This window comes from Miscanthus floridulus, chromosome 12, assembly GCF_019320115.1.
Source record: "Miscanthus floridulus cultivar M001 chromosome 12, ASM1932011v1, whole genome shotgun sequence".
In the NCBI taxonomy this organism is placed as follows: Eukaryota; Viridiplantae; Streptophyta; class Magnoliopsida; order Poales; family Poaceae; genus Miscanthus; species Miscanthus floridulus.
The window spans coordinates 78594556-78607075 of NC_089591.1; the positions used below are offsets into that span (position 1 = coordinate 78594556).

At 59.6% G+C, this 12520-nt stretch overlaps 1 protein-coding gene across 1 annotated transcript; it reads right to left on the bottom strand.

Moving 5' to 3' along the window:
* Positions 1-11347: 11347 nt before the first annotated feature.
* Positions 11348-11650, bottom strand: LOC136496203 (uncharacterized). The gene has a single exon (XM_066491887.1). It carries the CDS (start codon positions 11648-11650, stop codon positions 11348-11350), a length of 303 nt encoding a protein of 100 aa, XP_066347984.1.
* Positions 11651-12520: the final 870 nt, after the last annotated feature.

Consider the following 12520-nt stretch of genomic DNA (forward strand, 5'->3'; position numbering starts at 1 on the left):
ATTATTGGTGATCAGACGTAACACCTCTCCAAAATACTCTAAAAATAATATTGGATCACCCCATTATCACTTTATTGGAGGAGCTGAGGAGCAGTTGGAGATGCTCTAACCTATTGGCTCCGTTCGCTGGTCTGAAACTGGCTGAAAACACTGTTCCGACTGAATTGTTGTGAGAGAAAAATACTGTTCCGGTTGAAAAAAAAGAAGCCGAACAAGCTGAATATGGGATAAGCCGAACATGGCCATTGACCCGTTGTCGGTGTTTCGGACCGGGGGGTCCTTAACCAACGAGTGAATTTGTGCTGCGTGCCCCTGATCCCCGATGGTGATGCAAAGAGACACAAGATTTATACTGGTTCAGGCAATCAACGCCCTACGTCCAGTCTGAGAGATCGATCTTGTATTCCTTGCACCGGAGTGCTCGTAGTAGGGGGTTACAAGCTAGGTGAGAGAGGGAGCTAGCCCCAGGTCTCGGCCGGGGGTGGTGCGGGCTGCTTGAGGCGTTGTTCTCAAGCAGCGTAGAAGTCTGTGGTTCTATTGGTGAGTTCCTCTTTCTGCTCGTCGTTCTCCTCCCCCCTAGAAATGGCCCCGGCCCCTCCCTTTTATACTCTAAGGGAGAACCAGGATGTACATATGTTGCTACATAGCGTCCGATAAGTGGGGATGGCGTGTCCGAGCCCTGTAGCCGGCCACTGTTGTGGTATGGTCGATGGAGTGGCCCCGTCCTTGTCGTGCAGAAGTGACGCACCGGTCATACTTGATCTTGTACGTCGTGGGGCTCCAGTACAGCTTGAGGCAGGGCATGGCGGGTGACGTGTCAGTCATCGTGCGATGACGTCGTAGGGGGCTGAGGCTCTGCAGATGCCAAGGCCGAGCCATCGTGGGGGCTCGGCGGACATGGATCCCCAGGCTGCCGAGCCCCTGAAGCAAACTGCCGAGGCTTTGGAGGCAATTATTGGTCCTGGGTACCGATTCCGAGGCCACAGTATCCCGGTCGTGGCTCCCCACGCCGCGTTGTTCTCGGAGCAGGAGTTGGCAGCACAGTGAGGCATGGGCGTCAACCATGTGCATAGCGGTGGGCACAGTGGCGGGTAACCCCTGTCCAGTCTCGCCCCCCGTCCCGTCGGCCATTCCGCTGTACTGTGCCGAGGATGTGGTCGATGTCAGTGGCAGCAGTTGGCTGAGTTAATGCGACGCAACGTTTGGTCAGAGGGACAGGTGAAGGAAGAGGCAGCGGAGTGTTGCCGAGCCCGCCTCGCGCGAGGCGGAGGGTCGGCGACCTAGCTGAGGCCTGCGACGAGAGGGGGTCGGCCGAGGCCTTCGGTGGGGGATCGCCCGAGGCCAGCGGTGAGGGGGCCTCGAGCGATACGGAGAATTGGCCGAGGCCTTTGGTGAGAGGTCGCCCGAGGCCAGCGATTGTTAGCTGGTTTCGATCTTTACGAAGTCTAAGCAGTCGTTTTTTTGTTCTTGCTTAGGGTACCCCTTCTCGCGGTATCCGACAGTAGCCCCCGAGCCTTGGGGGGAGTGGAGGCACTCCCCCTAAGGTTTTGACGAGAATTGGCTCTTGATAGTTCCTGTCGGGATGGTGTTTCGTACTCAGGGCTTCGGTGGGTGCGCGCGGGCGCACCCGCCGGGTGTAGCCCCCGAGGCCCTGAAGGAGCGATTTCACTTCTTCTGGGGCTTTTGTCTCTTTTGAGTGAGGGGTTTTCATTGTGTTTGCCGAGCCCGTGGATGCGAGTTCGGATCGCTGGGCCTCGACGATGCTGCGGGAAGAGCCCCTTAGCCTCTGCCTGGAGCGAGAGGGCCGTCAGGGGTTCCCCTGGCTTTTTGTACGACCCTTGTGCTTCCTTTTCGCTCGGAAGGAGGGGTGGAAGATGCCATGCTACCCTCGGTGGGCGCGAGCGATGGCATTTCTGGTGAGCTGTTATCGGGTGAGTCCGAGTGGAGGCCCGTACCCTGTTCGCTGGGGGTCGGCTAGCGGTCCGGAGACGCGCTTCAAGAGTACCGGAGGGTTTCTCTAGTGGGCGCCGAGGCCGTTCGCTGGGCCTCGGTGGCTCGGTGCCTCCCTACGGTGGGATCCCATTCAGAGACCTCCCTGCCGGTCTCGGACACGACACAGGGCGTCCCAAGCGTTTGCTTGGGCCTCGGCCTCGTACAGGCTCGCCCGTAGTCGCCCCTGACTCTGTTGCCCTGGGGTGGCTGTCGAAACCCCTAAGGGCCCAGCCTTTGAACCCCTGGACCATAACGGGCTTGGGTCGCTTGCCTTTATCTTGGGTGCAGGAAGAGCCCCTGAGCCTCCGCACGGAGCGAGAGGGCGGTCAGGGGTCCTTTCGACTTTTTTGTCTGTCCCCCGTACGTCCTTTTCGCTCGGATGGGGGGTTGTTTGCCGAGCCCACTCGTGTGCGAGCCTGAGCCGCTAGGTCTCGGCAAAGTTGCAGGAGGAGCCCCCGAGTCTCTCGCACGGAGTGAGAGAGCGGTCAAAGGTCCCCCTGGCTTTTGGTCCGCCCCTCGCGCGTGAGGGTTTGTCTGCCGAGCCCCCCTCGGGTGCGAGCCTAGGTCGCGGGGTCTTGGCGTCTTTGCAGAAGGAGCTCCCTAGCCTCTGCACGGAGCAAGAGGGCCGTCAGGAGTTCTTCTGGCTTTTTGAACGACCCTCGTGCTTCCTTTTCGCTCGGAAGGAGGGTTTGTTTTGCCGAGCCCCCTCGTGCGCGAGCTTAAGTCGCTGGGCCTCGGCAATGTTTTGCAGGAAGAGTCCCTTAGCCTCTGCGCGGAGCAAGAGGGCCATTAGGGGTTCTCCTGACTTTTTGTTCGTCCCTCGTGCTTCCTTTTCGCTCGGAAGAAGGGGTGGAATGTGCCACGCTACCCTCGGTGGGCACGAGCGATGGCATTTCCGGTGAGCTGTTATCGGGTAAGTCCGAGTGGAGGCCCATACCCCGTTCGCTGGGGGTCGGCTAGCGGTCCGGAGACACGCTCCAAGAGTACCGGAGGGTTTCTCTAGTGGGTGCCGAGGCCATTCGCTGGGCCTCGGTGGCTCGGTGCCTCCCTACGGTGGGATCTCATTCGGAGACCTCCCTGCCGGTCTCGGACGCGACACAGGGCGTCCCAAGCATTTCGCTTGCTTGGGCCTCGGCCTCGTACAGGCTCGCCCGTGGTCGCCCCTAACTCTGTTGCCCTGGGGCGGCCGTCGAAACCCCTAAGGGCCCGACCTTCGAACCCCTGGACCGTAGTGGGCTCGGTGCCCAGTTCCTTTGCCTGAAAGGAATCGGGTGGGGGTTATTTCTCTCACTACGGCTAACAACGGCAGGCGCGTCTTTTGAGGCGGCTTTTTCGGGGAGGCGAAATGGCGCCTGCTGCTGCTGTGGTTGGACGCGACGTGGTGTCAGCCGACGGGACGTAACCGTACGCGCAATTAATGAGGAGGGAGTGGGCGCGTGGGCGGTATGACCGGATCTGGATAACCGCAGCGAATTTTTTGGGGGTAACTTCCCCGATTTCATCGCCCACGATTTGCTCCCTTCCCTGCATAAATACGAAACGAGCCTCGCCCCTTCTCCCCTTACCTTGCCTGTGTCTGCCTTTGCTGCCTTCTAGCTGTTGCTAAAGAAAAACAGAGAGCACTGGGAAGAAGAGAGAAAGGGGGGAGTGAGAGGCAGAAAGCGAGCCTTACCGCGGTAGTCGCGACCTCCACCGCGCGCATGGCCAATGTCGTGGTCCTCCCGGCAGACCCATGGGATCAGTCTGACGTGACCGTGGGAGTGCTGCAGTCGCTCATCGACGTCGGTCTCCTCTGCCCGATCACCGATCCTAGCAGGCCGGAGTGGATGGCTCCGGGAGGCAAACCAGAGCCGAGGCCTCGCGATGGCTACGTCGTGAGCTTCGTGTCCTTCCACGAGCGTGGTTTCGGCCTTCTGATGGATCGGTTCATGCGGGCGCTCCCGCATTACTATGGCGTGGAGCTCCACAACTTCAACCCCAACTCCATTACGCAGGCGGCCACCTTCGTCGCCGTCTGCGAGGGGTACCTGGGAATCCCTCCCCATTGGGAGCTGTGGCTTCACCTGTTTCGGGCGACGCATACCACCAGGCCGACGGGTATGACGGGCATGAGGAAGGCGACGAGGACCGGCGGCTCCACTCTCCAAGTGCATCAGGACCGGCTGAACCTCTACGTCCCAGCCCAACTTACGTCGTCCAATCGTCGCTGGTACTCCAGCTGGTTTTACCTCCACAACGATGACGGCGGGCTTCCTCCTTATACTGGGAGGGTAGTGGAGGTTCAGCCGGAGCACTGGCGGTATGGCGTCCCGAGCGAGGAGCAACACAGGCTGCGGCCACTGCTGAAGGCGCTGGAGAGGCTACGCGATCATGGCCTTACGGCGGCAGTGGCGATGGCGGCCTTCCATCGCCGGAGGGTGCTGCCGCTGATGGCGCAGCGGCGATGTTTGTTCGAGATGACACCGAACGAGTCGATCGATGGCATTCGGATGTCCGCCGCATCCCTCTCCGACGAGGAGGTTCTGCGCCGGGTGAACGAGGCGGTCGAGGGGCGGCAGAAGATCGGCGGCCTGTCCCCGTTCCCGATGCGCCCGATGCCGGGGTACCTTTCCCTGGTGAGTTGTGTGCGGCTGCAGCCTCCGAGGCCTCCTTGTTCCTCTCCTTGGCCTGAACCCTTGTTCATATTCGTCGTTTTTTGTAGGGGATGAGGGACATACGAGCCTCCCCACTGCCCGTCCCTGAAGACGCACAGCGACGAGCGGCGAACCGGGCGTACGTGGAGGCCCAGAAGAAGAAGAAGGATGCTAAGACGGCAAAACGTAAGAAGAAGATCGTTGAGCGCGATGCTCTAGAAAAGCGTCGCCGGAAGCAGAAGCTCGAGGGTCTCCCAGTGGAGGCATCTCCGTCGACGTCGGTGGAGGATTCGAGCAGCGATGATGGTGGTGAGGTGGAGCGGGGTCCCCTCGACCGCCTCCCTGATGTCAGGGAGATGGTTCTTGGGGCGTCGGCAGGTGGTCCAGCGTCCCAAGGAGGAGGAGGAGACGGTGACTCGGGGCAAATGAGCGCCTGCCCCGCGGCCAAGGCCGATACGTCTGAGACGAGGGCGTTGGGAAAGCGCACCGTCAGCCCGTTGGGCTCGACGGCAGAGGTGGAGCAGGCGGCTGCGGGGCCGGCTCCACCGGGGGTTGAGCGAGCGCCGGAGTCCAGCGAAGGTCGGCCGGCCTCGGCGGATACGAGGGCCGCGCCACCGCCGCCGTTGCAGAGGAGGGACGCGGTGAAGAAGCGGTTGGGCATCCGCTTGGGGTGAGTATTTCGCTAGTGAAGTCTTTTAACATCTCCTGCTTTTGTTTTGGTCACGGTTCTGACCGTGTTTTGCCCTTAGCAAGAAGCGTCAGGCAGAAGCGCCTGCCTTTGCGCCGCGCAAGGCGCTCAAGGTGGGCACGGGTTCCATCGCCCCAGGGGCGGTGGAGGTACAGGAGTTGGTCGCCCAGGTAGGGGCTACCCAGGCGGCCGTGGGGCGAGAGGAGGAGGAGGAGCCTACACTCCGCGAGGCCGTAGCACCTGCAGCTATCGAGGCCACTGTGGGTGCGGCCGAGACCCCCTCGGCTGTGGAGGCCACCGAGGGCGAGGTCGAGGTCGAGGCCCCCATGGTCGCCGAGGCCCTCCGGACATCAGGGGTCGAGGTGGTGGAGATCGCGGCGTCTGGGAACTTCAGGGCCGAAGTGGTGGAGGCCGGAGTGAGCGCGGCGAGGGCGGCGGACCTCGAGGTGGAGACGGAGGCGAGGCAAGCCTCAACCCTGCCGCCAATTTAGAGCGTGCTTCCAGTACAAGGGAGCGCCCAGGAGGTGGAGGTCTGCCCGATCCCTACCGACAATGCTTCCTAGGGGAAGGGGGTGGCTGATGCCGGGGCGGCTAGTGCCGTGGAACAACTGGCTTCGGATTCGGGCGAGGGAAGTGCGGCCCTCGTGTGAGTGCGGCCTGAGCCGTACGGGTGGGATCACCCGTGCGTCTGGTGGCAGAGCCGGGATGACCCCGAGGGGGAGCCCATCTTTGCACTTGAGGACGCGGTCGAGGGGGGTCGTTGGGACACCCTCGAGCAGTACCGTAGCCTGGCGGAGCAGTCGCTGCGGACAGCGCTGTCCGTCGTGGCCAATGACCTGCCCGGGGTTTCGCAGGTATGTATCCCCCTTTTCTCGTGTGACGTCGTCTTTTCTCCGGGTTTATTCGTAGTGCTCAACTTGTGTTCTGCCTATCTAGGAGCTCGAGGCCCGGTCCTTCGGGAAGTCGCTATTCCTTCGGCGGGAGAGGGGCATCTGGGACGAACTCTGTCGGCAGAGGGAGCTGCTCGCCCATGCTAACGAGCTTCTGTCGGCGTGGAGCGCGGAGGTGGAGGATCTCCGTTTTCGCTGTGACAACTGGGAGGCTAAGGCGGCCACGGCTCAGGGGCAGATCGCCCCTTTGGTGGCATGAGTCAAGGAGCTAGAGGAGGAACTGGCCCGGGTGGCCGACGAGCGAGACGCCTCCAACTCTAGGGCAGAAGAAATGAGGGCCACCGCCGGGTAGCTAGGTGTGGAGCAGCAGGCGCACGAGCTGACAAAAGGTGCCTGGGCAGAGGCCACCAAGGCGACCGAGGCTTCCCAAGGCATCGCCCTAAAATGGAGGGAAAAGGCCGAGGGTGAGTCCTGTTCCCTTTGTCTCGTTCGTCTTTTCATGCGTTCGACACCTGACTTCTTGGCGCGACGCAGAACTGGAGAAGGAGGCCTCCAGGGCAGCCAAGGCCTCTCGAGTCGAGGTCCAGTGCTGGAAGGAGAAGGCCAAGGGTGAGTCCCGCAGGCCTCGCGCCCCTGTTTGGCCTATTTTCTTTGACACTTAATCCTATTCTACTTGTTTTGGCGCAGGGTTGGATGATGAGGTCTCGCAGTTGACCGAGGCCTCCGTCGCGCTGCAGACAGTGCTCGATCGCAAGATCGAGGAGCACGAGGTGCTGCAGAGCGCAGCTCACACCGTCTGCGAGGCCCTGGAGATGGAGGGGGTTCAATCGGGCAGCTCCCTTAGGAGCCGCCTGACTACGTTGATTGGCCAAGTGCATCAGCAACTACGAGAGGCACTACACACAGGCGTCAAACGCGCCCTAGCCGTCGTCTCCTCGCACTACGTCGGAGTCGATGTCAAAGGCGTCAGTGATGGCTATGTCCTATCCGAGGATGTCGTCGAGGCCGAGGAGGAGCTGATGAAGCTGGAAGCGGCAGTCGAGGGCCCTGGCACGGCGTTGGCAAAGCTATTCGAAGAGGAGGTGGTCCCTCCTTCGCCGTCTGCCGACGCGGGAGACCCTGCGCCTTGACCTGGGCCGAGGGGGCCATGTAATAAGTTAGATTTATTACTGTATCGTGACGTTTGTGGCCGTCGAGGCCTTTGTGAGGTGCTTGTATATATACGTTTTTTCTAATCGCTTTATTGTATTTCCGAGCCTCTGTCCTCTATCTCGCCTCCGAACGTATCCTCTGTAAAAACTCCCTTGGAGCCTAAGTCGTCCCTTGGGTAAAAGGTGGTGAGGGAGTTGCCGTAGCCCGGAGGCGTAGGTCATTCTCATGGCTCGGCCGGCCTTTTAGCCTTGAGACATACTTTTGGTCCTTAGGTTCTTTACAAATGATCTGTTAGAGCGCACTAGAGAGAGTTTGGCGTAGGGATTTAACTGAAAATCAATTAAGAAATGGTGTTCGGGACTTAGGGGGGTTCCCTCCCTAGCCCTCGAGTGAGGTTCGGCCATGCGGAGGCATGGCCGAGTCTCCCTTGAAGCGTTATCGTAAAGCATTTTACCTTCTGTTCCGATTCTAGACAAGTCCTTTTGAAAAGCCCCCACGGAGCCTGGGCTGCCTCTCGAGTGAAAGGTGGTGAGGGAGTTGCCGTAGCCCGGAGGCGTAGGCTTGTCTCTCAGCTCGGCCAGCCTTTTGCTCTTGAGGCGAACCTCTGGTCCATAGATTTTTTTTGTAATCGACTTGTCCTGGTACGGGACAGGTTCCCCTTGATGGGGGGTTTCTCAAACAATTAGAACAACTAAAGATGCTTCTTTAATGTATTTCGAGAAACAAAATATACAATGCTCGGAAATTTAAGGGTAGAAGCGACGTAGCTGTTCTATGTTCCAAGCGTTGGTGAGGACTTCGCCCTTCTCGTTGGCTAACTTGTAGGTCCCGGGCTTCAGCACTTGAGCGACGATGTACGGCCCTTCCCAGGGTGGGGTCAGCTTGTGGCGGCCCTTGTTGCTCTGCCTCAGTCTCAGCACCAGGTCGCCCACCTTCAGGTCTCGGCTTCGGACACGCCGGGCTTGGTAGCGTCGTAGGGCTTGCTGGTACCTGGCTGAGTGTAGCAGCGCGACGTCTCGGGCTTCCTCCAGTTGGTCGAGGGCGTCTTCGCGGGCAGTGCGGTTGCTTTGCTCGTTGTACGCCTGTAGCCTCGGGGAACCGTATTCTAAGTCAGTGGGGAGGATGGCCTTGGCTCCATAGACCAAGAAGAACGGTGTGAATCCCGTGGCTCGGCTCGGGGTGTTTCTTAGGCTCCAGATGACCGATGGGAGTTCGGCAAGCCATTTCTTGCCAAACTTCTTCAACTGGTTGAATATTCTTAGCTTAAGGCCTTGTAGGATCATGCCGTTGGCACGCTCTACTTGGCCATTCGTCCTAGGGTGTCCTACGGCCGACCAGGCCACCCGGATGTGGTGGTCGTCGTAGAACATCAGGAACTTGCGACCGGTGAATTGTGTCCCATTGTCAGTGATGATGGTGTTAGGAACCCCGAACCTGTGGATGATGTCAATGAAGAATAGAACCGCTTGCTCGGATTTGATTTGTGTGATCGGGCGAGCCTCGATCCACTTGGAGAACTTGTCAATGGCTACCAGCAGGTGGGTGTAGCCCCCGGGGGCCTTCTGCAGAGGCCCAACCATGTCCAGACCCCACACGGTGAATGGCCATGTGACGGGGATGGTTTGGAGGGCTTGGGCCAGGAGGTGCGTCTGCCGCGCTTAGTACTGACATCCCTCGTAGGAGCGTACTAGCTTGGTGGCGTTGGCAACCGCCGTTGGCCAGTAGAAACCTTGGTGAAAGGTGTTTCCGATGAGTGTCCGAGGCGCCGCATGGTGCCCATAGGCTCCCACGTGCAAGTCCCAAAGCAGGGCCTGGCCTGCCTCGGTAGTGATGCATCGTTGGAGGATGCCTGACGGGCTTCGCCTGTACAACTCGTGGTCATAGAGGACGTAAGTTTTGGCTCATCGTGCAAGCCGTCGGGCTTCGGTCCTGTCTGCAGGGAGCTCTCCCCAGGTGAGGTAATCAAGGAGCGGGGTTCGCCAGTCCGTACCCTGGTCGGCCTCGGGAGGCTATGCTTCGATTTCCATGACTTCAGGCTCGACTACGGGGGCCTCGGCGGCAGAGGGGGCCTCGGGCCCTTCGACGGGCTTGACCGGTGAGCCATCTTCCGCCGCCGGGGTGTAGTCGATGGAAGGTTTGCGGAGGTCTCTGGCGAAGATGTTTGGGGGGACCGGGGCCCTCGCCGACACCATTTTTGCCAGTTCGTCCGCGGCCTTGTTGTACTTTCGCGCAACGTGGTTGAGTTCGAGACCGTCGAACATGTTCTCTAGGCGACGTACTATCGTGCAGTACGCCTTCATTTTGGGGTCATGGCAGCTTGACTCTTTCATCACCTGATCGACGACGAGCTACGAATCACCCCATACGTCGAGACATCGCACTCCTAGTTCGATGGCGATTTGCAGGCCGTTGACGAGGGCCTCGTATTCGGCCACATTGTTGGAGACGGCGAAGTGAAGCCGAATCATGTAGCGCATGTGTACTCCGAGGGGCGAGACCAGGAGCAGGCCCGCGCCAGCCCCAGTCTTCATCAGAGACCCGTCGAAGTACATGGTCCAGCATTCTGATTGGATCTGAGCGGGTGGTAGCTGTGTGTCGGTCCACTCGGCTACAAAGTCGGCCAGGACCTATGATTTGATCGCTTTTCAAGGCGCAAAAGACAAAGCTTCCCCCATGAGTTCGACAGCCCACTTGGCTATTCTACCCGAGGCCTCCCGATTTTGGATTATCTCTCCCAGAGGAAAAGACGACACCACGGTCACCGGGTGGGACTCAAAGTAGTGACGCAGCTTGCGTCGAGCCAAGACTACGGCGTAAACCAGCTTCTGGATGTGGGGGTAACGCGTCTTAGTCTCGGAGAGCACTTCGCTGATGAAGTAGACAGGTCGTTGGACGGGTAAAGCATGTCCCTTCTCCTGCCTCTCGACTACTACGGCCGCGCTGACCACTTGGGTCATCGCGGTGATGTAGAGTAAGAGGTGCTCGCCCTCGGTGGGCGGAACTAGGACGGGGGGGTTGGTGAGCAGTGCTTTTAGCCTAGCGAGGGCTTCCTCGGCCTCGGTGGTCCAAGAAAAGTGCTCAGACTTTCTCAAGAGGCGGTACAGGGGCAGGCCTTTTTCGCCGAGGCGCGAGATGAAATGGCTTAGGGCCGTAAGGCATCCCATGACCCTCTGTACCCCTTTGAGGTCTCGGATTAGGCCCATGTTGGTCACGGCCGAGACCTTCTCTGGGTTGGCCTCGATGCCATGTTTCGATACTATAAATCCCAAGAGCATGTTTCGGGGAACCCCGAAGACACACTTCTCGGGGTTGAGCTTGATGCCCTTCTCTCTGAGGCATGTGAAGGCAACCTCCAAGTCGCCGATGAGATCACCGGCCTTCCTGGACTTGACTACAATGTCATCCACGTAGGCCTCGATGGTTCGCCCGATGTGTTCGCCAAAGACTTGGATCATGCACCGCTGGTAAGTAGCCCCTGCATTTCTGAGGCCGAACGGCATGGTTATGTAGCAGTACATGCCGAATGGAGTGATGAAAGAAGTCACGAGCTGGTCGGACTCTTTCATCTTGATTTGGTGGTAACCGGAATACGCATCAAGGAAGGAGAGGGTTTCGCATCCTGCAGTGGAGTCGACGATTTGGTCAATTCATGGTAGTGGGAATGGGACCTTCGGGCACGCTTTATTTAGACCGGTGTAGTCCACGCACATCCTCCACTTGCCACTTTTCTTCCTGACTAATACAGGGTTAGCCAACCACTCTGGATGGAATACTTCCTTGATGAACCCGGCTGCCATGAGCTTCTGCACTTCTTCGCTGATGGCCCTGCGCTTCTCCTCGTCGAACTGGCGCAGGCGCTGCTTCGCCGGCCTGGAGCCCGCCTAGATATCTAAGGCATGCTTAGCGACCTCCCTTGGTATGCCCGGCATGTCCGAGGGACTCCACGCGAACATATCGACATTCACACGGAGAAAGTCGACGAGCACGGCCTCCTATTTGCTGTCGAGGGTGGCGCTGATCTTCAGTCCTCGGCTGTTGGGGATGGTGGGATTGACAGGGATGAGCTTGACGGCCTCCGCGGGCTCGAAGGTCCCGACGCGCCACTTGGCGTCGGGAACCTCGCTACCAAACTGGCCAAGATCGGCGATGAGGGTCTCGGCCTCCATGATGGCCACGGCGTACTCGATGCACTCGACGTCGCAGTCGTATACATGTTTGTACATGGAGCTGACGGTGATGATGCCATTGGGGCCTGGCATCTTGAGCTTGAGGTAGGTGTAGTTGGGGACCGCCATGAACTTGGCATAGCACGGGCGCCCCAAGATGGCGTGGTAAGCCCCCTTGAATCCAACCACCTCGAAGGTGAGGACCTCCTTGCGGTAGTTGGAGGGAGTGCCAAAGCAGACGGGTAAGTCGATGCGCCCGAGGGGTCGTGTGCGCTTTCCTGGCACAACGCCGTGGAAGGGCGCGGAACCGCCTCGGAGCCGTGACTGGTCGAGCTCCAGGAGCTCCAGAGTGTTGACGTAGAGGATGTTGAGGCCGCTGCCTCCGTCCATGAGCACTTTGGCAAGCCGGGTGTTGCCGACGATCGGGTCGACGACAAGCGGGTACTGCCCGGGGTTTGGAACATAATTGGAGTGGTCATCCCGATCAAAGGTGATTGCCTCCCGAGACCAATCGAGGTACCGGGGGGTGGCCACCTTGACCGAGAAGACCTCCCGGCGTTCCCTCTTTCGCTGGCGCGCCATGAGGCATGCCGAGGGTCCGCCAAAGATCATGAAGGTGTTGCGTACCTCGGGGAACCCATCATCTTTATCACTGTCCCTCTTGCCGGTGCCCCTTTTCCTGGTGTCATCGTCGTCGGGGAGCCCAAGCCTGGCGTAGTAATGCTGAAGCATGGTGCACTCCTCGAGGGCATGCTTCACCGGACCTTGATGGTAAGGACAGGGCTTCTTAAGCATGTCATCAAATAGCCTGGGGCCCTGGGGATTCCTACGATCTGCTGCGGTGACATGGCCGGCCTCGAGGACCTCCTGCTTCCCTGGGCGACCCTTCTTCTTTCTCTTGGGGATGCGGGTGGGCGAGGCATCGGGGGCCTCGTCCTTCTGCTTCCCCTTGGCATCGTTGTTGGGGAAGATGGCCCCAATCGCCTCTTCGCCCGAGGC